The sequence below is a fragment of the Fringilla coelebs genome, assembly GCF_963513975.1.
Source record: "Fringilla coelebs genome assembly, chromosome: 13".
Taxonomy (NCBI): domain Eukaryota; kingdom Metazoa; phylum Chordata; class Aves; order Passeriformes; family Fringillidae; genus Fringilla; species Fringilla coelebs.
In genome coordinates, this window is record NC_140039.1 from 10,073,937 (window position 1) to 10,096,530 (window position 22,594).

The 22,594-nt window shown below is 38.8% G+C and overlaps 1 protein-coding gene across 1 annotated transcript in view; it reads right to left on the reverse strand.

Annotated features, from left to right (window-relative positions):
* The window catches only part of ARHGEF3 (Rho guanine nucleotide exchange factor 3), a gene marked incomplete at its 5' end in the record, with an annotated part of 101,483 nt that overhangs the window by 44,366 nt on the left and 34,523 nt on the right, over positions 1 to 22,594 (reverse strand). Inside the window, one exon of the mRNA XM_084214347.1 lies at positions 4,089 to 4,151. Coding sequence (XP_084070473.1) covers positions 4,089 to 4,151 — 63 coding nt within the window. The remainder of the gene's footprint in view (positions 1 to 4,088; positions 4,152 to 22,594) is intronic.

Below are 22,594 nucleotides of genomic sequence, written 5' to 3' on the forward strand. Positions count from 1 at the left end.
AAAGGTGGCCCCCAGATACATTTACACAAACTGGAATGTTAGACAGTAAAGATGGCCAGATCTTTCCACTGCCAAGCACAAAAACAAGGTCCATCCCTGAGGTGATGCCAGTGAAACCAGCACAGAGTAAATGCACCTCCAGCTTTGCCCATCAGCAGCTCAGAGAGCTGGAGACCCAGGCAGACCAGGAGTCATTCATCTCATGCAAACCAGACAGCGTACTGCACAGGAGAGCCTAAAATACTGATTTGTTGTACACATACAATATTTAATAAAAAATAAACAATTTTTTGCATAGCTTGAGAGATTTATTATTTGTAAAAATTTAATGATCTATCATTATCCCACTGAAAATCTGAATATGTAATAGGGAACACATGCATTCAAATTTTCATATCCTTAGGCCTGGAAAATAAATGCATTCACTGAAGATATACATATACAAAATTTGGCACATCTATTCAGGGCATAAGAGAGTTACTAGACAAAGGAACCTGAACATTTAATTATTTACATCATGCTATAATCCAAAGATTTCAATTAAGCATAGAACCCTCATTAAGTAATTTCAAAATTGTCACTGCTTGGAAGAAAGTATTGCATTGGGCCAAGCAAAGTCTCCTGAGAACAGCCATGACAGGATGGATCTCAGGCCAGCACCACTTCCCCAGCAATAGTGAAAAAAAGCTGTCCATGTGAAAGCAGAGTGAACACCTGATGACAGACACGTAGTTTGCTCTCCCAGACTCAGAAATATGCAGCTTCAAGGGCTTCCTCAGAGGGATGGAAGCCATCAGTCTAATAGCTCTGGGCAGTTTCTTCTTCCATTAATTTACTCTATTTGTTGTCTGAACTGCTGCAAAACCTCTGGTATCCACAACACCCTGTGCCAGAATTGTGCCCTGTGTGGTAGGTGAAATGGCATTGCTTTTGCTTTGACAGGAACCTACAAACAGCTTTATTTTGTGCCCTTAGTCCCAAGAGAAGGAATAACCTGACATGGACCACTTCTCATGGAACTAATCATGTGTCAATTTGTTCCCAGGATATTTTATTTCAGTTTATATAAGTTCCAGTATATTTGACTGTTTTTTAAACAGAAACTGTTCCAAACTTTTAATTATTCTAGACACTTCTTCTCACCCTCTTCTTCAGCCCCCCCCCCTCCATTTTTGGGAATTACTCTGTATGTGAGGCAACAGAGAAAGGAAAAGTGACCTTGCATAACACCACCACAGCTGGTTTCTGTGAGGTATGAACTGATTCTTTTTGACATTTCCCTTCTTTTTGAAATTTGCCATCACAAACATGAGAACAAAAGACAGCAAACTCTCTGCCTTGTGACAGAAATCTTGAATTACCTATAATGTAAGCTATGGTTCTCTAAAGTCAAAAACCAAAACACAAAAAACCACGTCTTTACTCAATATAAATAGCATTTAAGCACACACAGAGAACAAAATGCTTCTACAGGTAAGCATTCAGCCTTGGACTGCCAGATTCCAGCCATCCCTTTTGTGCCACAGCATTTCACAGTGCAATTAGAAGACCCTCCAATGTTTTCCAAAACCAAAAGACAATATTCAGTCTAGTTGCATTCTCAGCACTGTCTTTATCATTAATCATATGAAAAATATGACGTGAAAGGAAAAATAAAAGTTTATTTGTCTAGGAGGCTCACAAAGGTGATAGTCCTTCTTTACTTGCAGGGATGATAATTTAATGGGCAGGAACACAAGTCATGAGAAAATGTGAACTCTTCCTGCCCAACTTGTTTTAATGTCAACAGCACCTGGTTTTGATGGGCACACTTGAACCATTACCTGAAGTTAAAAAACCTGAGGGTGTTGTTCTAAATTCACATGCCAGGGTCATTTCTTAACCAAAGGCACCTACCCTCTCCAAGTCAATCATCTTGACAGTTTAAGTCTCCTGCCACAGCCAGAGGCAAACTGGCCCTAACAGCAAGTCCTGTCAGTGGGGAGGGCACAGCACCACATGTTGAACAGGAACCTGCAGTACTGCAATGTGCAAGAGTTCAGGGCAAAGTAAGCTTCAGAGACACAAGAGACAATATAGTCTGTACAGCATAAATCAATCAGCACTTCCTGGTAACAGAAAAAAGGGGTGACAAGCTTGAAGTTATCTCAAGGAGAAGATGATAAATGAACTAATGTTTACATAAATTGTACATTTAAATAAACTGATCACTCTTCAAGGTGCAATGCATACCCTTTATATCCTCATGGGATATTCCCCACCCTGTTGACCTGAGTGATTCTGAAGCCCTCTAAGGAAAGATTCAAACTTCTTCACCCATCCATTTCTCACCCCTATTTTCTAACACAGACTCCAGCATGCATTTACATTGAAACAGTGAAATTCTGCCTTGATGACAGTGAGAAGAGTTTTCTTAACAGCCCTTCACACATTTGATTGACAAGATCCCTCTAAAGTAGGGATTTACAAATCTTTTCATGAAAATCCAAATTCAATGGTTTTATTAGTCATTGTCTTACAGATCAATGTTTAGTGAATTACTTTATCTCTTCTCAGATTCATGTTTGTTTTGGCAATAATAATGGTTACACAGAAAAGCCATACCAAGAAAATAATATTTTATAAATTTTAAGTGGTATGTAATAACTGCAAATTAAGGATATTGCTATTGTTATTGCTTTATCAGAAAGCCACAAAGCTCACTCTGCTCAGTGCTCTGTCTGTATTTCCATGGAGCAAACTCAGAGGTAAGATCACATCAGATCGCCCTCCTCGAGGAATTCTATTAGCAGAAATTGTCTCCTTCAAACAGTATTTAAATCTTTAGCTATTAGCCAAAGGAGAAGCTATATTCATCCAAGTATTTCTACAGCAGTGTAACAGATTGTACACAAGGAAATTTTACCTAATTGTCCTAATCACCCAAGAATAAAATACATACTTTTTCCAGAAACATAAAAATAGTCAAACCCAGCATTTTCCACCCCATATCAGAGTTAAGCACCTAAAAATGATCAATTTGTCCAAAATAATAATAAATAGTCAACAATTTCAGATTTTCCCTGAAGAACTGCAATTCCTTTCAAACTCCTTTAAAGGAATAACAACTCCTTTGAAGTTGGGCCCAATGTTAGGTCTGATGGGATGAACTAACATTAAAGTATTAGCTCACAGACAAGGTCAGGCTACTGTGGGTTTATGATTTCCAGAATAGTGCTGGATTCTACCCAGCTCACTTGAAGTGCCTGCAAGAGCTTGTGTTTGTCTGCAGCCATCCAGGCAGGTGAGCCCTTAAATGTAATTAATGCTTCAAAGAACAGGTATACTTCAAACCAAAATTAACATCTGATCATTAGAGAAACCACAGCACTAGGTGTGACACTTGCTAATAAATAAAACTGTTAAAACAAGCAGTGTTTATTTTCTATTTTTTCTATTACTTTTTCTGTCTGTACTATGTAAGAGGCCTACAGAATAGGAAAACTGGTTCAGGAGCTGACTGTAAACAGAACACTGCAAATATTGATGAAAACAGAAGGAATGGCAAAGTTTCCTACCTCTATTTTAGTTCCATGAATTTGAAACTATAACTTCAAGTGTACCTTATGTCACAAATTACAGGAAAAACACCACACATTGCTGTTTACTGCATAATTATCCTCATTAATACTTTGATTCAACACCCACCATAATCAACAGAAAGAGTTTGGTTCTTGCAGCTTGCATTAATCACCACTGACAACTGAAATGGAATTTCTCATACACCCATTCAACAGTATAAAAGGTCTATATTTAAATCCTGCATTCACAAAGCCCTTTTATCATGTTAATTATTTACTAATAAGAGATACAATGTTTTACAATAAACTGTCATGATGACATCATTTTTCTTTTAAAGGTTTAATACAGAAAATGAGAGAAGTAATAGAACAAACTTTTTCATAACAAGCAGAACAAGTTATTCATGCTATGTATGAAAACAACACAGCTGAGAAGATGGAACAGGCTTATTTCAGAATACTCCTAACAGCCATATTTTAGTTTCAGGGGGTAGAGAGGGAGGGCAAAAAGAAAATTAAATTACTCACACTTGTATCCAGGCTGCAGATACTGATTGTATCTTCATCTTGAGTACTCTGTTTCCGTTTTTTCTATAAAGCAAAATGAAAAGAAAGTTCAGTCTTGATGAACAGTACCAACTGCATTCGGCTTGATCCTGAGACAAGTATACATCATGATGTCATACACATAAATATATGTATATATATTTAACCTACTCTCATTATCATTATAATCACCATATATGTGAATATAAACTCTCTTTTCATGAGCTGAAAAGCTAGCTATTAGCACATAGTGAATTAAATGCTGTTCCTTTTCTGCTCAGATAGGTTCACTTCAATTAAGAAGCTTCGTTCCAACTAAAAGCACAAGTAATTACTCCATGTTGCAAACTGTATTTTGGCACTTGATATGAACTTTTGTAACTAATAAGACTGTCAGGAAGAGAAACTCATATTTTGTGCTGAATGCCTATACTTTGGATTTTTCAAGGGCAATATATATACTTCGGATTTTTCTACAAGAGAAGGATAAATTAAAACTGTGCATGGACCTGGTGTACCTGAGTCTGCACTCACTGATGCTTCCAGTGCATGGATGCAACTGCATCCACAGCTTGGGATGGTGCTGCTTCAAGACTGACATCTTAGACTGGATTTCACTGCTAATGGAGCATGACAGATGACCATACACACAACAAATGGGCAGCTCCTCTGTTAAACAACCAACTATAAGATTCTTACTGCAGTCACATGGTTACAGATTAACACAGAAGGTGGCACTTCCAACACTGGCCAACTCTAAGGAAAGTGGATTGAGACTATAAATTACATAATATGAAGCAATAGGCAAGGCTACAGGATTAATCCTGTAGGAAAGGCTACAGGATTAAAGCGAACTTGAATGAGACAGAAGATGGTTTTACTGCAGAGGGAAGGTTAGAACCCACACATAGTTGTTGTGTAACTGCTCTGGATCTGAAACACAGAGGTATCATGGCCAAAGTAGTGGCCATGAGGACAAGCATCCATGGCAAGGCTATTCAGGTAAAGCACAGCACAAAATGGAGTCAGCAGGAATTAACTTGTATCTTATTTAGAGACAACCTTTTTGGTTATATAACTAAACATCAATATACTCCTGAGGAACAAATCAGTATCAACTGTGATATACAGACCAAAACCAATGAAAAGATAAAAGTAAAGTGTAGGAAAAGCAATTACATATTGAGTAAGTCTGGGACAGCCTCCACAAAACAGATCTCTTGCTCTACCCCATACTTCTCTGTGCTAATCAAAGGATCATTCCTCACTTTATTTTAGATCATCTACTTACTGAAAAGTACCACACACTTAATATAAAAGCTACTGAATACGAAATGTTACCTGGAAGCTTGCAAATACTACACTCGTTATGTTCTCTGTGAGCCTCAGTGGTTATGCAACACCAGTCATTTCAAATAGAAATTGTTAAATATTAACCACTGCAGGCAAGATTAATGATTTAATATTTCTGAGAGTTTCAAGAGCTATTATCATTGTATAAGTGGGAGGCAGAATTCCATGGCAAAAAAATCCAATAATTGAGCTACCAGACCATAGATAAATTTCTTTGCCCATAATAAGTGGATTAGAAGCAAAGATTGCAGTGGATATTGTGCAGGGAGCATAAGGTGCTCATTAAATTAATCCCTGCTCTTTGTGAAGATCTTTTCCCCAAAGGGGCTACAAGTCCCGTCTCAGCTGTCATAGCACAATGCAACTGACCCCTGAATCTGCCTGTCCCACAAAATCACCCCTTCATTCTTGCTCTCCATTTTCTGTTTTAACTCACACAGCACATGAAGCAATACAAACCTCTCCCCAGAGCAGCCCAGAAGCTCAGCCCAGTGTAGCAGGCTCTGGCAGAGCCCAGGGCTGGGTGAGGAAGCACAGCAGTGTGCAGCAGGCTCAGTCCTCACTCCAGCCCCGCTCCCCCACCATCCCCAGCACACTCTGACATGAGAGCGTCCCACTGCAGCAGTGGGTGACACTTGGACCACAGAACACCCACACTGGGCTATGAGCTATGGGTAAATGCCATCTGACCACAGAGCATCTCTTTATCAGAATTTGTATGTACATGAAGCAAACTAAATTGAAAAATATTACGATGCTGTTTGCCTTGCTGGGAAAACAGGAAAGCTTGGAACACTTTGATAACTTTTTTTTGCATAGCATTTAGAGGCCTTAAAAAATGGGTACACACCTGCATGAAAATAGTAGCAAGTACATGTTCTGATGAGAAATGTGTCTGTGTTTTCTGACTGACCACACAGGTGCATCACCTGCATCTGAACACATACCTCTGGGCTGAAAAAGCTTTTTCTATCATAATTTTGAATCCTAAAGTTTGTGATACTGCTGCCCAAAAGGCTGTGCCTACATCCACAGTTACAGAGACACGACTTCCTGGCCTTAACACAGCAGGAAAGAGTTGCTTTCCATAATTATCTCACAGGAGATGAGAAGGTAAGATATCCAATTATATATTAAAGTATTGATTTCATTAAAGGAATTAGAGCAATAAGACATTATTCTTTATTCTTATATGGAAGGCTGTATTAACATAGTCCCTATCACAGGGTTTTAATTATCAATACCACAGATTTAAACTTTACCACCTGGGAGATGAAATGCAAAGATGCACAAAAATAGCTTGACAAAATCCATCCTGTGATGGGAAAGGAAATGCTTTTCAGAAGAGCTGCTGACTTCTGTTAAATCATCTCTCCATTCTAGATGCTTAGAAATGGGTCTGCACATAGACCGGTATCAAAATAAATAACAGTTCAAGGTATTTGCATAGGCACATCACACCCTTAGACCTTCCTAGTCAGCGACAGACTCACTTCAAAACCAAACACTAAAAAACATTAAGCCTTTTTTCATACCAAAACCCATTCTAATGAAAAAGACCTGTCCCATGTCCCTAAAACAAAAAGTCCATATATATACACACCTACACAGATACACATAAAAATATATTCAGATTTTATGTATACATACATATAACAAGTGTATATACATATATACATTTGCAATAATACAGAAAAGGGAAACCATTTAGCTAACAAAGTTTTTATCATTTTTACTGTTGAGAAGAAGGGATTCACTACTCTGGGCTTCATGTTCCTCTCTAGCTTATGGCACACTTTTATCAGGGACAGTATCAATATCACACTAAATTAAATGACAAAGCTACCCAAAGACAAACAATTTGAAGAGATCAGGTAGAGCAAAGATAAAATCAAAAGGGATTAATGTGGAAGGATGGGGAAAAACTGATCAAAGACTTAATAAAAAGTTAAACATCATGGGCCAGGTTTAAACCACACTCCAAAGGGTGGATTATGTCTGCATGAAAAGCAGCCTTATTACATGATTGTTTTTCTTTCCATTTTAGAAAGTAATCAGTATCTCCTGAGCCAGCTGAGAACCCCTCTACATCTACAAGGAACCTTCCCACCCAGATGATGGCTTTATGCCCTAAGAATCACAGATGGTGTTGCAGTAGCTCAGAATAAGGCAGGAGCACATAATTTCTTTATAGAAAGACATCAAATCACAACAATAATCCAGACTTCCATGTGAATTTCTAGTCACATTTTTATCACAAATTTTATACAGCTTTTTTTTAAATCCAGTTAGCCTATAAATTCTCTTGATGTGTAATTACTTTTTATCAGCAACATCCACATATGTATACTCAAATATAGATGTGCACTTCTAAGCACCCTTCTAATTCTTAAATCTCTAACATGTACAGAAGCTGGTAAGTTCAAAAGGTCTGTACAGCAGGAGAATGTGACATTAATCACACAAACAGCTCAGTGTGCAATCCCCAACAAGAAATATCTGCATTTCCTGTTGAATATGGGGCTTGGATCTGAGATAGTCAATTCCAGATTTACAAAAAAGAGACAATTCATTCCCTAGAGTTAAAGCCCTTTCAGAAAGAGATGGATCTTCCACCTTTAAGGTCAGCCCTCTTGGCCTTCACCACAGCCTGACACTCACCTTTCATGCCAATACCTGTGAGCCTCCATGTTCATCTCCCACTTTCTGGCTGTAGCACTGACAAGAGTTTGGGGGATGAGGAGACAAAAACATCTTAAAACGAGTTTTCCCAGAGCATGATGCCTTTTTTAGCTGAATAATGCATCATACCTGCCTTTGGAGACCATAATCTCAGAATAGTGAATTCTAACACAAAATTTTTTGAAGTTTAGAACTTGCTACCCTGCATTTCAGTATCACATTTCTTTATGTAAAATTGGCAAAAGGAACTTGCAATCAAAAATTCTTTGGTGTTATAATAAAACTGGTGTCCATGTATATTTCCAGGGCCCTTTCCTGTTTGGAATACCAGAGACATTACACATTTCAGTTTCTCAAGAGTGACACAAAATCCTTAACATTATTGCTTTTAAGGAGAAATGGCCAGAGATGACCTGACTGTATGTACATTCTGCACTGAGACTGGACACAGCATGGACAGTCCAGCTTCCCACCCTCCACACATCCAGCTGGCAGAAGCCCCGGACACCAGTGTTAGGAACAGGACTTGCTTGTTCCTGAGATTCCAAAGAAAACAAACAAATGAATAAAGAGATTCTGCTCTGTTACAGCACAGCAAAAACTGCAATGGAGGTGAGATCATCTCTGCCATGATGACGTTCACACTTTTCAAGCACTTCCAGAAGTCATCACATCTCTGCTGGCCAAAATGGCAGCTCCTTGGCAGCCTCCCCTCACCACAGCCAGCAGGCTCTGCTTCTGCACTGCTTGTTGTGATGGATTGGAGATTTTCCGGTCAATGTAATGTAAAAGGAACACTGAAGTGAACAATGAAATGAAAGTTATATTCAATGTGTTTAACATCAACAACAGGAAATGGGTGTGCATGTACGGGATGCTGTAAGGACAAGGATTAGCACAGCTTTGTTTGAGGACTGGTATTTACTTTGTCTTTATTTAACCTTCTTCCTTCCCCTTTTTGGAAGACAGGGGAGAGGACCAGTAACTGGAATCTAGAACAGTTAAATACACTGACACTTCTGCAAACTTTACAGTAAAGTCCAGACCAAATTCAGCTAAATAAGTCACATTTATTTCTTCTGCACAGGAGGTTTTTGTTGCATGAGAATCCTTTGTCAGCCAAAATCTGAACACTCCTACATAAATTATGCTTCTAATTAACACAATCAATATCTAATGATTTTAAACTCACCAAGTATGTAAAAAAAAAAAAAAAAAATGCAATGTGAAAGAGTCCATACACTATTTAGATTCAGCTTCTGTTCTTCTTTCAAACACTTTTCAGCTGGGATCTGTCAGATCCAGTTCTGTATGTCTCCAAGTAACATAACCAGTCAGCATGCAAACAGTCCCTGGATTCCTTAGTCTTCGGCAAGCTGAGGTGATGAATTTGCAGCTCCTGGCCTTGTATGTTTGTGCTGAGGGAGTTTAGCATAGGATTGGTTGTAAAAGCAAGAATAATCAAAGGTGGGGTGTTTTAACGCTCTAACTCTATCCTTAAAGGTTTTGTGCACTTGCAGGGCACACAGGCTCTTGAACATCAAGTCACAGAATCCCATAGGTTGGAAAATCCCTCTAAGATCACCAAGTCCAACCTTTAACTCAGCACTGCCAAACCACCACTAACTCATGTCCCTCAGTGCCACAACTACGTGGCTTTAAAAACCTCCTGGGATGGTGATTCCACCACTGACCTAGGCAGCCCATTCCAGTGCTTGACAGTGCTTTTAGTGAAGAGATTTTCCTTAACACCCAATCTAAACCTTCCCAGGTGCAACTTAGGCTACTTCCTCTCGTCCTGTCACTTGTTACACCTGGGAGAAGAGACTGACCCCCCCCCCCCCCCCCCACCTGGCTACACCTTCCTATCAGGTGTTGTAAAGCTGTAAGGTTTCCATATCCCTGATTTGCCTTGCACTACAGCCCCCTGCCTTGATCACATATTTCTGAGAACTTCAAAGTACAGTTTCAGTCAACATATACACAAGTATTTTGAAGTAACTTAAATTTTTTTGAAGTTTTCCAAAAAAAGGATGCTGTAAACTGGGGCTGGAGCTGCAAAATCTGAGATCCCATCTGTTCACTGGTGTCCCTAATGGGCTACTCTTATTCACATATTAACAGTCCAAAATCAAAGCTCAACACAAATTATTAAGAACAAACAAGTACTAAATGCTAACCACTGCAACATGTAAGACAGGAGAGCTTTTATACAGCAGTTTGAAATTACATATTTTAACTCTATACTTTGTTCTACTCTTGATGAACATGACAATCAGGAAGCATTTATCCCAGAATATCTAACCTGAATCTCCCTCGCCATGAAAAAAGCCCATTTCTTCCCATGCTGCACCTGGCAAATACAGAGAATTAGTGCCCACTTTGCAATTGTTTACACACACTCAGATAAGCCTATACTCCCATCTTGTATCATCTTGTTTTTCTACACACAAGATGCACTGAGTATTTTAATCCTCCTTTTCTACATTTATCAACAACCTTGCTATTTTACTCTCCACACTGCAGTGTCCATAACAGCACCCAGTTTTCCAGGTGCTACCACATCCACATGCTACAGAGCAGAATCATCCTGCAGTGTAAGTACAGTGTAAGCAGGATGTGTTACAGCTTTCACTTTGACAATGGAGACAATAATGGATTTGCTATAAATATTTCTCTTTAAGCCCTAGCATCAGCTAAAATTCACATTTTCAGGCTAGGAGACTGAGGCAGAGATGTTTATATGGGTATGACCGATAAGCAGAAGCAAAGACCTAAACTCATCACCCTGCAGCAACAAACAATGAATACAGAGAGAAAAATACACCATCCTCCATCCCATTGGGAATAGCAGAGTATGTTACCTCAACCTTTAACAAATTTCTTTCCTTACACAAGGAAACATTCCTGCCAAGCAACATTTTGGTTTAATCAATACCCAATCTTAAATCCTGGCATGCTTGGAAGGAGTATCTGTGCAATTACAACTTACACACAAACAATAAAAAGTTCCACAATCCCGATTCACGCTTACCTGATGATGCACAAACAAGCAGCACCACACCATGAGTTATTTTCTATCGTACTCAGATTTTAGCAGGTTTCTCAATTTCCAGTGTGACAGTGGAAAGCCTTTGCTACAAAGGAGTCCCTCTGTCTGTCCCTCAGTTTTCGGCAGGAACTCCTCCCCATGCAGCCTCACAGTTTGCTCTCGCTTCCTGTCATGCAGTGCACTGCAAGTGTCAGAAGCTGATCTGCACTGCTGTGTCTCTTTCTGTCGTGGTTTTTCTCTCACACGCTGGTTCACAATAATATTTCAAACAGACAAAAGTGTTTTACAAACAGCCAATAAGTGAACAGCACCGGTATGGTGAAGGTAAAGATATCACTAACAGGTTTCTGAAATAACAGGTAGGTGTTTGGGAACTTTGAGCCTCAGTAACTGAAACAATCCACCTCCACCTGTGCAATTCTTACACAGCAGCAACAGGCGTTAAACTCAAGGGCAGACAACTATGTACAAATGCAGATGTCTCAGCACACAAAACAGCTGGTAGATAATGGGCAGAACTTTAAAATACTGTACAATTTTTTTTTCAGCATTTGAGAAGTTATTGGATGTGTTTAGGAGAAGTTCTTAAATTAATGGAGGCATAATGGTAAAAATTAAGAACTGATTGTTTTAGAATCAGCCTAGAATAAAGGAGCAAAGATAAGCATGGCAAAGCACCCCAATTTTGTGTGTAAGGACAAGTGCAAACTTTGATTTTATCCCTAGAAATTCAATATAATTAGAAAGAAAGAATTACACCTCACTCTTGATCTGTCCCTATCCTGTTTAATCTTCTGTGACTTGCTCAGATCTACAAACACAGACCTGGTTTTGTTATCAGCAGAATTCTGCATTCTTCCAGTAAGAAGAAAGTAAAAGAAATTTAATTTGGGTAGCAAGATAACAGCAATTCCAACTTCATCTTTAAAGAAAACAAGTCCTTAATGAGCTGGTTCAATCTTTCTTCAGAATAAAAAATTTTTGCTGAGCTTGGAGGAAGAAGATAAAAGGTGAAACTGATACCAGTGAGCAACCAGTTCCTTTGAGAAGAAGAGCCACGACATCTCTGCAGACAGAAAATACTAACTGAAAGATCTTTCAGAAAGCAGACATTTTAGGCCAAGACTTAAAAAATTACTGAAGTACATCACTCTTGGTAAATGCTATTGGCCTGTCTTCTCTGCCCAAAAGTGAGGCAAAATCCAACCTAGCCACCTTCTTTTCAGACCCTTCTAGCAGAATATAGTATACTTCTCCAAGGAAATACATATCAATTCTTTATATAAGCCTACAATATTTTTCCGGTATTATTTAGTCTCTATGAATTCAGATTAAAGTTATTTCTTAAATAACCTTTTATCCCATACAGGAAACCCTAATCCTCTGCTATCAGAATTTGGTGACACCTGACCCAGAATCAAATACAGGAGTGCAATTTTTTCAGGCATTATGCCATCCACAGCTCTTTAATTGCACCAAAGATGAAGACAGGTAGGCAGGCATTTCTCAATCAGATTTCCTGGTAACATTTGGATTGCTATATTCCACTTCCTGGAGACCACAACACAAAGACTTGCTATGCTTCTTTGTATTTGCACTTGCACTACTCCTTAGAGGCTGCCTATAACGATGTGCCGCAACAGCCATCAGAATTTAAGAAGCCTAGAGGCAGATACCAGAGATCTCAGCTTTCTGTTAGGCTTTCTCTCATCAATCTAATAAATAACATTTAAACCCTTCTGGCCCCCTGCCTGTATCAGTCAACACAAAATTATTGGGATGGCAAAACCTGCTTTCTAAGGTCTGAGGGAAGAAAACATTCTATCTGTGTTTTTTCCCTGCAGTTGCACAAGAATTCCAAGGTACTCTGCACTTTGTTGACAGCAGCATCAAGGGCGTCCACCTGAAAGAAAGTGCATCTTGAACTTACTTATATTGTAGACAGCCACACCAGTACCAAGGAAGGAAATCTAAGATACCCTAAGATACCCTGTCTAGATTCCAGACAGCAACTTCATCCAAAGAATGAGGTCCAGAAATCAGAACTGACAAACTCTAAAATACATGAAAGCTGCTCCTTTGGTCCCTGTGCAGTTTGAGCAGTTCTGCCCAGTCCAACAGAACATGAAATGAAACATGAACACGGGATCAAATAAACAGCCAAAAAAACCACAAAGTTGAGTAAAGGGAATTAAATATTGCTGTAACTATAGTTTTCAAGAACAAAGGATAACACCAGCTATTCTTTTTTCCTTTTTTTTTTTAAATCAAAATAAATAAATCTGATAATACTACACAACACCAGGTTTCAGAAAGTTTCCTGCCTTAGTATTCTCACTTGTAAAATGCCCACAGCACTGTGGTGGCATAAGGCTGAAATCTGTCAAGTGTCTGTAGCCAGCAGCACACGACAAGTCTTTATTCAGACAGCACACAGTTTCCAGTTGCTGTGTCAAAAAACACAGCAAAATGCAAGCAAAGCCACCTAAGCAGATTCACTGTTGCTTTTTTCTCCAGAGTTCTTAAAATTATAGATATTACAAATAGGAAAATAAATACATAAAATCTTTCTCCCAGGGCAGTATCCTACTGCTGCAACCAGGTATTGTACTGCATAAAGGGGAATAGACACATCTCAAGTGCTGTGAGGTTTGACCTGGCTCCTTTCAAGGGCTGGGAGAGACACTCACCAGCAGCAAATTCCCTGCAAGACATCCAAATTTGCCCATCCCATCTCCCATAGTACAAACCACTGATTTTGTAGTTTCTCATGTATTCTCCCAGAGATAAAGATCTGGGGAAGGCTCAGATAATGCTTCCTAGAATGAGGAAAAGATTGCCATGATTTGTACAAGACATTTAGAAGAGAATAATGTTTAGTTTTTCTGAGAATAATTTTTTTTTTTCTTTTTGTAGTAGTCCAGAAGCAAGTGCCACACCAAACTGCACCAGCCACTGCCCAACTGAGGACCCTCAGGAAGCACTGCAGCTCTCTCCCATCTCCCAGTATCCTTGCAGTCAGAACATGTAATCTAATCTTCTTAGGATCAGTACAACTGCCCTCATTCTGTGACCTTTGCACAAGGCTACAGCTCTGCTCTGGACTTTTGGAAGGGTCTGGAAGGACACAGGGTTTGTTGAAACTTATGACTGCTACTTCTGAGAAATATTTAAGGTTGTGAACTACTGAAAACAGTGCTTGGAAAAGAACTAAGTTTCACAAATTTGGTGAGGAGCCTGCTGGCACAGAGACAGAGGGAAACTGTTTTCTCATTGTGCATTATGAGTGCTTTAAGAATGCTAAATTTAACTCTCTGAAAAGCTTTACAAGTAACCACAATCTAGAAAGAGACAGAGACAACCTGTGTACAACTTTTGCATCAAAAACAATGTAACAAATATTTTTAGATGAGCATTTTACATATCCTGAGAACATTACCTCAAATCATGTTAGAATCATGTTATTATATATACTAAATATATAAACTGTATATAAACATATCATATTAGATTCATCTTCCATTAGAATGGGATATCCCATTTCAAAACACGTAACAGAACCCAGGAATTATGAAGATTTGTCATCATTAATGAAATTTAAGAGCTTCAACAGACCTGAATTTACTTCAAAAATTTAATTTAGTATTATTAAAGAAATGTAACAGTATGTTCTTACTCATGCTTAGATTTGGAGAAATAATAGTTTATTACTATGTTTGTGTAATATCCAGCAAAACGGAGGCCTTATTTTCTGGTTGCTACTGTAATAACAAAATTTGCTTCCAGGCTGCAATAAATAGAAAGCACAATCATATATATTGTTCTTACTATGCATTTGTGTCAGATTTTAAAAGATGGCCATCACTTTCAACTGCTGTGTACATTCTAACCACAGCATTAGCTTTCAAGAAGAATCTTGCTCTTATGTTTAGAAATAAATAGGATTCATTCTACAACTGAGATGTTTGACCAATTCTGGTTGTGAAAGCACCTCTGTGCTTGCAATGAAGGGGAGTCCTCATGGAGAAACCAACAAACCCCCTCAAAATGCTTCCTCAAAACTGAGAAGAACTCAAACTTTCTTTTCTTCTCCCATGAGCCCAGGACTCTTTATAAACTGTTCCAGAAGTTCAGAACTTTTAAGGTTTTCCTCCCTCCTGGTCCTTAAAAGGATTTTGTTTAGCTTTTGGTCACAAGTACAACTTGACAAACTAAATTAGAACCTGTGGGACTGCAGAGGGACTGCAAATGGAGAGGAAGATGTTAGAATAAAGCCCCCAGTATGGAGGATTTCCCAACTCTCTTTGGAGACACTTTTGAAACTTTTTCCAAATGTGTAGTTCATGTATTTACTTTTTTTTTTAAATTTAATCCACAGTTTCAAATAATAATACCTAAGCATTACCTAATTGAAAACTTTTACAATCAACTTAGAATGACCAATGAGTTTTTGCAGTATAAGCACTAGGAGATTAGACAACAAACCGTCAAAACAATTTGGGGAAAATGGAAAGTCACATTAACAATTCAGCTTTGTAACAGGTTGTGATAACACCAAGTTCTCCTGCAAGCATCACTAGTAAAAGCAAACACAACAGCAGTTCAAGCCCATGTGTGCAGCCCTTCACTTGCACAAGACAATTGAAAATAAAATTGTTAATATGAAACAGTGTAATATCAATAAAATACCAATGTATAGTTCAAAACTGCTTCTAAGACTGGACAAGAGCATCAGTCAGTTAACCATTAGGGGTTTCTGAAACAAAGTCATAGGAAATAGTAATTTCATATCACGTGTTCTCAAAGAGCAGCCACTGGTGGAGTGGGGGGAAACAAAGACAAAGAAATGGGCAGAGTTTGGTTTGAGTTAAACTTAACAGAGGTCAAGTTCATCTGCTGCTGAACAAAGAAAAGAACAGTAAATGACAGCAGGAGTACAAGGTAACACCCAGTCTATGATTAAAGACAGGAAATCTGCTCTATAACAGAACATCCAACTTAGCATAAGAGAATCACAATTGGACCTATCTGCTTTATCACATGCTGCTTCTAGCTCAGTATTGTTTGTATGTGCAAAATAGCTGGCATGGAGGGTTTATAGCATATACAGAATATTTCTACTATAAATAACAAACCACACCCATAGCAAAAATAAACTTGTAACAAAGCACTTACAAAGATTCATAAAACAAAACCTTACAGCAGTAGCAGAATGACCGTATGAAGAATTTAAAAAAAAAAAAAAATCCATTCTTTGAAAAGATAAAATGAAATTATACAAAACCCCTCCAAATGGGAAATATCACAGTATTTCCATTATCAGAAAAATTCAAGATATTGAATAACTGAACTTTAGTAAGCAGAATATCTACCCTTTACAACAAAAGTCATGGGTGAAAAATCTTCCAGACGCCAAGGTCTGTGGAGGTCTTTTCAGGAGTGCCTCAGCCAAGTGCTCTGTAAGGGCTGCAATACCCTTGCCCCAGGAAACACAGAGTCTAAATGTAACTGCCATGTAACCACCTTGGAAGCACCTCTGTAAACTAGGTGGACAGTTTAATGGCTATGTACTTCACTCAGAGATGACTTCTTGGGAGTCTTCTTTCACAGATGCAAAAGCTGTGAAAGTTTAATAAAACTTTCAAGCTTCTGTTAATAAAGTCAGTGCAAACTCCTAAGCATTACAGCACTCCCTGGGCAGCACAAGCAGTAATAGCTCATAAAACATGCACAGGTTTGTCTACCTGAGTCCCTAACTATTGGAATGTTGAAGTCTAAAGGCCAGCCAGCATCATTCTCCTTTATAAGTAATTATAAACAACTCAGCTGTCGCTCCAGCCCATTCATGTTGCCACACTACTCTACGCAGAGGACCTTGTAACGTACAGCACCCATTGACCCTACAAAGAAATGTGGCAATTTATTACAGGCCTAAGAATCCCACATATCAACAAACCATGTTTGGCTGGAATTTCAAATAAAACATTTTAAAACATGGCTAATCTTGCATCACACACTGTGGGTAGAAGTTATGGTGATTAAGCCATGCTGACTCAGCACATGGCTTTGGAGTAATAAATTTTTTAATTCTTCTAATTTGTCTAACTGGTCACTCTGAATTTGTTTTTGAATTCAGTGTATACATTATGAATATGGCAATTCTGATGTGTTTTGAAACTGCAGATGGAACTGACTGCTATCCAGTTACGCAAATGCCACACAATGAATTTCTGATAGCATCTCTATTTGTGTGCCAGTATAAACCTTGCTGTTCCAAGAGAAATTAGTCTTGTGACCCATCAACAACAGTTTCAGTGGTTTCTTCAAAACCAAAACCAATAACAAGCTAAACCATTTAAAACTCCACCCCCAGATTAAGCAGGGAGACACCAAACCCAACTCTTTAAGAAACAAAAATCCATGTCCAGGGTGAATATTTGCTACCATTTATAAGCTCCTGTCTTCTGAACCAGAAACTGTGTATCATGGGAGGATATTCATAATGCTCCATACATTGCTGCTATCAATGGTGTGAAGTCAAGTTTCCCTGCTGCTGCAGTGCTCCCAAGAAAGAACTGCAAGAACAGAAATACAGAATGCTTCTTACTATTTTTGGTGTCAGGTATCAGGGTCATCCTGGCCCAGGAAAGGTCAGTGCTGGACAGCAGCACAACAGCTCCTCCACAGAGGCAGACTAAAGGCAAGGCTGAGCAGAGCCAGGCAGTAAAAGGGAAGGACTGAGACAAACTGAAACAGAAGAGCTTCAACCCACTGTAAGAAGAGAGAGGAAGAGATCTAAAAGGAGTGGCACACAGGAATTCATCATCTGTTGGAAAACAGAAAAGGAATATGGAATTCTTCTGTTCAAAGACAAAGGGGGAGGCAACAGGTCAGGGATTAAGCATCCATGTATCTTTAACCTGCGGCAGGTTAGAAGGCATGGGACTCTCTGCAAAGGGAGGAGAGCAGCCATGGGGAGCAGGGATCCCAGCTGGAGTACCCTGCTCAGAGTCTCTCTATGGCACGGGAAGGAACTGACTGCTGACTGCTAGGTCACAACAGGTACAATTATTCCACTCCCAGCTATGCTGTGAGTACACAAAACAGTCACTTATAAACACATGCTGCCAATGACAAAGTAACCATCCCCCTCTGAGGAAGCTGCTTAAATTGTGCATAGGAGTAAACTGGACTAACAAAAAACCACACATGTTTTTTAATGCATATGATACCTTGTGTTTTAAAATCATACTGGACGTACCAAGAGATTATAGTATCTAAGCACATTTGATTTAGAGACATTAGTGCATAACATTGTTGCAACAAGTATGAAAAAAGGTCTGGGTGATACCCCTTCTAATAAGTTTCTGTTATAGGTAACATCATTGGTTAGGCAAACAACTATCAGTGGATACAGAAATTAAGTAAATCCAGGCAGAATCCAGGAGAGGTACTGAGGTGCCTTCTACATAAATTTATCCAATTATTCATCAATTTAAAGCCAGGATAAAACTTCTTTTCTCTCTCAAAAATTTTTATCCTGTTGAGATTCGTGCACCCTGAATGGGATAACTGAAGTGTGCCAGTCTGCACAAAAATATGCTGTTTTCCAAATATGGTCTGAAAAGTGTGGAATTTTCCTTTGACATGACAGACACCTTTCCCCCCACAAACACATGTGCAGTACAACTAACACAGAAACCACTTACACATCTAAAATTGACTTTCAGCATATTTAACACTTTTTTATGACAGGTTTCTCATAAATTAGATCAGCCTTCCTCACAGGTGACCACATCTGCAGCACAGTTAGATGCTTTTAAATACTAGAAAGGAAACAAGAAAGGAGGAAATAGAAAGAAGCCTCATTGCAATAAATTATCTTCAATCTTCAGGCAGCTGCGCACTAAACACATGCCTCAAACTATTTCAAGTGTAAAATGTTGATTTAGATTTCACTATTTCTTTTCAGCACTGAAGATCTTCAGCCAAGTCTGTTGTGTGTGGCAGGGAGGAAATAAAGAAATAATTGTGATGGTTCAGATGTTTGCTTAAAGCATTCAGGAAATTATGCCCTCTCAGTGGAACAGTGGAGAGGCATATCAGAGACAAGTGCAGACAAAACCAGCATCCTCTTCAGTCCTGCCTACAGCCCAATATTCTTCACTAATCATGTAACTGCTTCTCTTTTGATTGACTGACAGTTTCTTCATAGTCAATTCAAATGTCATCATAGCAACACTGTGTACCACTACTTCTGCAAATTTAACTTTTTTTTTTTTTTTTTTTTTGAAAAACAATGATTTGAAGACTTACATTTGCATATCTAAGTCTAGAAGTTTATCCTGCTGGCATAAGCAAAGTGGGTGCTTTTAAAGGAGCAGGAAGGGAGACAGATAAAGCAGCTGAAATCTCAAACTTTCAAGAGATTCTTATTCTTCTTAAATTCAGAACTTCCTTGTTTATAAAACTGACTGTTCTTAGTGTGGTAGAAAATAGCATACGAGCATCTAACTCAAGACTGCATCATAACTACCAAAAAACCACAGAAGCTTTAATCCTCACAACTCCTAATTGTGTGTGGATGACTGTACACAGGTAATCCTCATTTGATGGAAAGCTTTGTGAAATGAAGCTGTTTCCCATTCTACACAACAACATAACACATTATTTCCACAGACACTCAGAGCAGCATATTGACCTGCTCTCTCTTATAAGCACCAAACAGTGATGCAGTGGAAAGCCACTTATCTGCATCAAGGTATTAAGGGAAGGGTGGCATGGAGATGGGAAAAACAGTGAGAGTTAATGGCAGTCAGAAGATAAAGCAAAAATAGAATTAATAGTATTTTCTGTGCCAAGATCTGTGCTGGTGTTTTCTTTATATTCATTATTGGCCTGCTTCTGAACTGCCCTATCCCTTCAGATATTTGTGCTTCTTTTCCTTACCAAGTCCCAGCCACATTTTGCTCTGCACTGACATCCTCTCATCATCTCAGGGTCAGCACTTTCAAAGGCTGAACTGGTAAAACTGCAGTGCTCTATAGGTTTCTGTCTCCACTTTGTACTTCCCTCTCTCTGCTTTTATACTCACTAGCTTTCCTCCATTTCTATGCTCTATCCATTTCCACTCTCCCTCACAATCCTTTCACAGCTCTTGGCTTTCTCCACCTTGACTATCCCACTTTCCAAGTCGCAGATTCCTCATCTTTCCTTCTCCAATCCTATACCCAATATAGGATTTTGCTTTTACTCCTTTTCTATATTCCATATTAGACATTCCTTTGCTTCATTCCTTTTCTATTTTAAGTACCACATCTAACACCTAATCTCCTACATTCCCGTCTTTCCTCCAGTGTGGGATATTCTTATCTCCACGGGGTCTTTGTTTCTTCCTCTGGAATGACAGTTGTCACTATAAGCATTTTCCCTTTATAATAGTCTATTTGCTAGATTCCTGACTACAAAAATCTCTTCAAACCCCAAATTAACCTGATGCATTCTGTGTATGCAGGAGGAGCTTATAGCAAAAAGATTTTTACTGCTCAGTAATAAAGTCTAAATTTCATCTCAACCACATGTTTGGTGTATTCAGTTAAAAAAATATAAATTATTAACTCCTCTTTCCCCATTGATATCTAAACACCGCCCAAAATTCTGGAAGTCGCTGCTACCACTATCTAACAACAGAAACGTGATGTCATTCTGACATGAAAATCCCCATTGAGAGAGCTGAACATGACCTCTAACCATGGAACTCAAAAGAGGTGCTCAAGATGGAAATTAGCTTCTTCTGATAAATTTAAGTAAGGAAAAGAGAAGTGCAGAGGAGTTTCTTTGGTAAATGTGTCACATCCGGGCCTTCCTTATCTTACTCTGAGGTTTACGTTGGTGTATTTTCCAGGTTTCTTGAACATGTCCTTTTATCAGCATGATACTGAGACATTGCAACTGAGTGAACTGACTGCAAAGCGAGGACAGGGAGATGAACACAATGTTGCAATTCTGTGCTAATCACTTGATTCTTTATTATTATTTGCGACTGTTGAAATGATCCTGTATTACAGTTTGTAATAATAGAAACAGAAGCTAAAAAAACATAGTCATGAATAAGTCAGCTCCAGAGCTGTGTTTGCTATACTCAGCTGTGGCTCTGCTCCACTGTCAACATTAACCTAGTTATTCTAGCCAGTAAGGTTTTTAGTCCTGCTTGAGAAAAGACATCAAAGCCAACCTATTATCTTTCACCATCTCTATGAAAACCTGTGTGACTTCAAGTCTGCCTATTGGGCTTTTCATAACAGAATTTTTCCATCCATCAAAATAAAATTAATTCTCACACAATACAAATATCAACAGACACTCAGCACTCTCTTTCAGAGTGCTCAGCTATCTTGGCTTCAGCATCCAACCAGATCAAGCGAAAACTCAAACAGGTTCTCCCCTTGATGCAGCCATTTATGTCTAACAATTAACTGCAATTGCCTACTACACACTGTATGAAATATTACAGCTGTAGTACTTGACATCTGTGTTACCATCTCATAAGTTTCCTTAAAAATAAGGGGGCAGCCACCTGCCAGAGATCTTCATTTCTACACATGAAGGAAGCAGTTTGAAGATCCATTACCTCGTTGCCTGTTTCCTCTCTAATACTACTACTCCTATGTGCTTTCAGGTTCTTGATTCTGAAGGATTTTACTCCCCAGCTGTCCATTCTTTGTGTACAGCTCACTCCACCTGCACCACACAGGATCACAGACCTCATGCTGCCACTGTGAAACCAGCCCTATGTCTTCACTTCAGTGAGCTACTGCTCTGAACTTGGAATCACTGTTTCTTCAGCTACAACTCATACCTACAGAACTCTTCCCACTATTTTCATACCGACCTTCTTCCACAATTACTTTTCCAGCATAGCTAGGAGAGAACTGAGGGGAACACTCGAGTAAATTTTATTTTTCTACTGGCTCTGAATTAATCTACAGCTTAAAGGTTTGTTAGTATTTTGCCTACACTCTTGACCGTGCCCTTGTGAGAGAACTTTTTTCCCAGTATCACTGATAACTTCACCCTGGTGTAACACAAGAAACAGTGACAACAAAGAGCTCACACTAAACAATAGTGGATGCTCTACTTAAAATACCAAATTAGAATGTGAAATTATCTTTTGTTTTAATGAAGTTGACCATATTATGAACAACACAGATCAGTAAATCCATCAATGCCATTAACTTTCAGCAAAGCATTTAAGTAACATCTGTCTACTTAACTATTTTGTTGGAAGAAGCTCAGAGGAAACAAATTTATATGATCTCCCAAATACAAGTCAGTCCTCATTAACGGTAATTTAGTGTTCATTATAATAAAAGAAGTCTGCAAGGTAGAAGTCTTCCCTTTA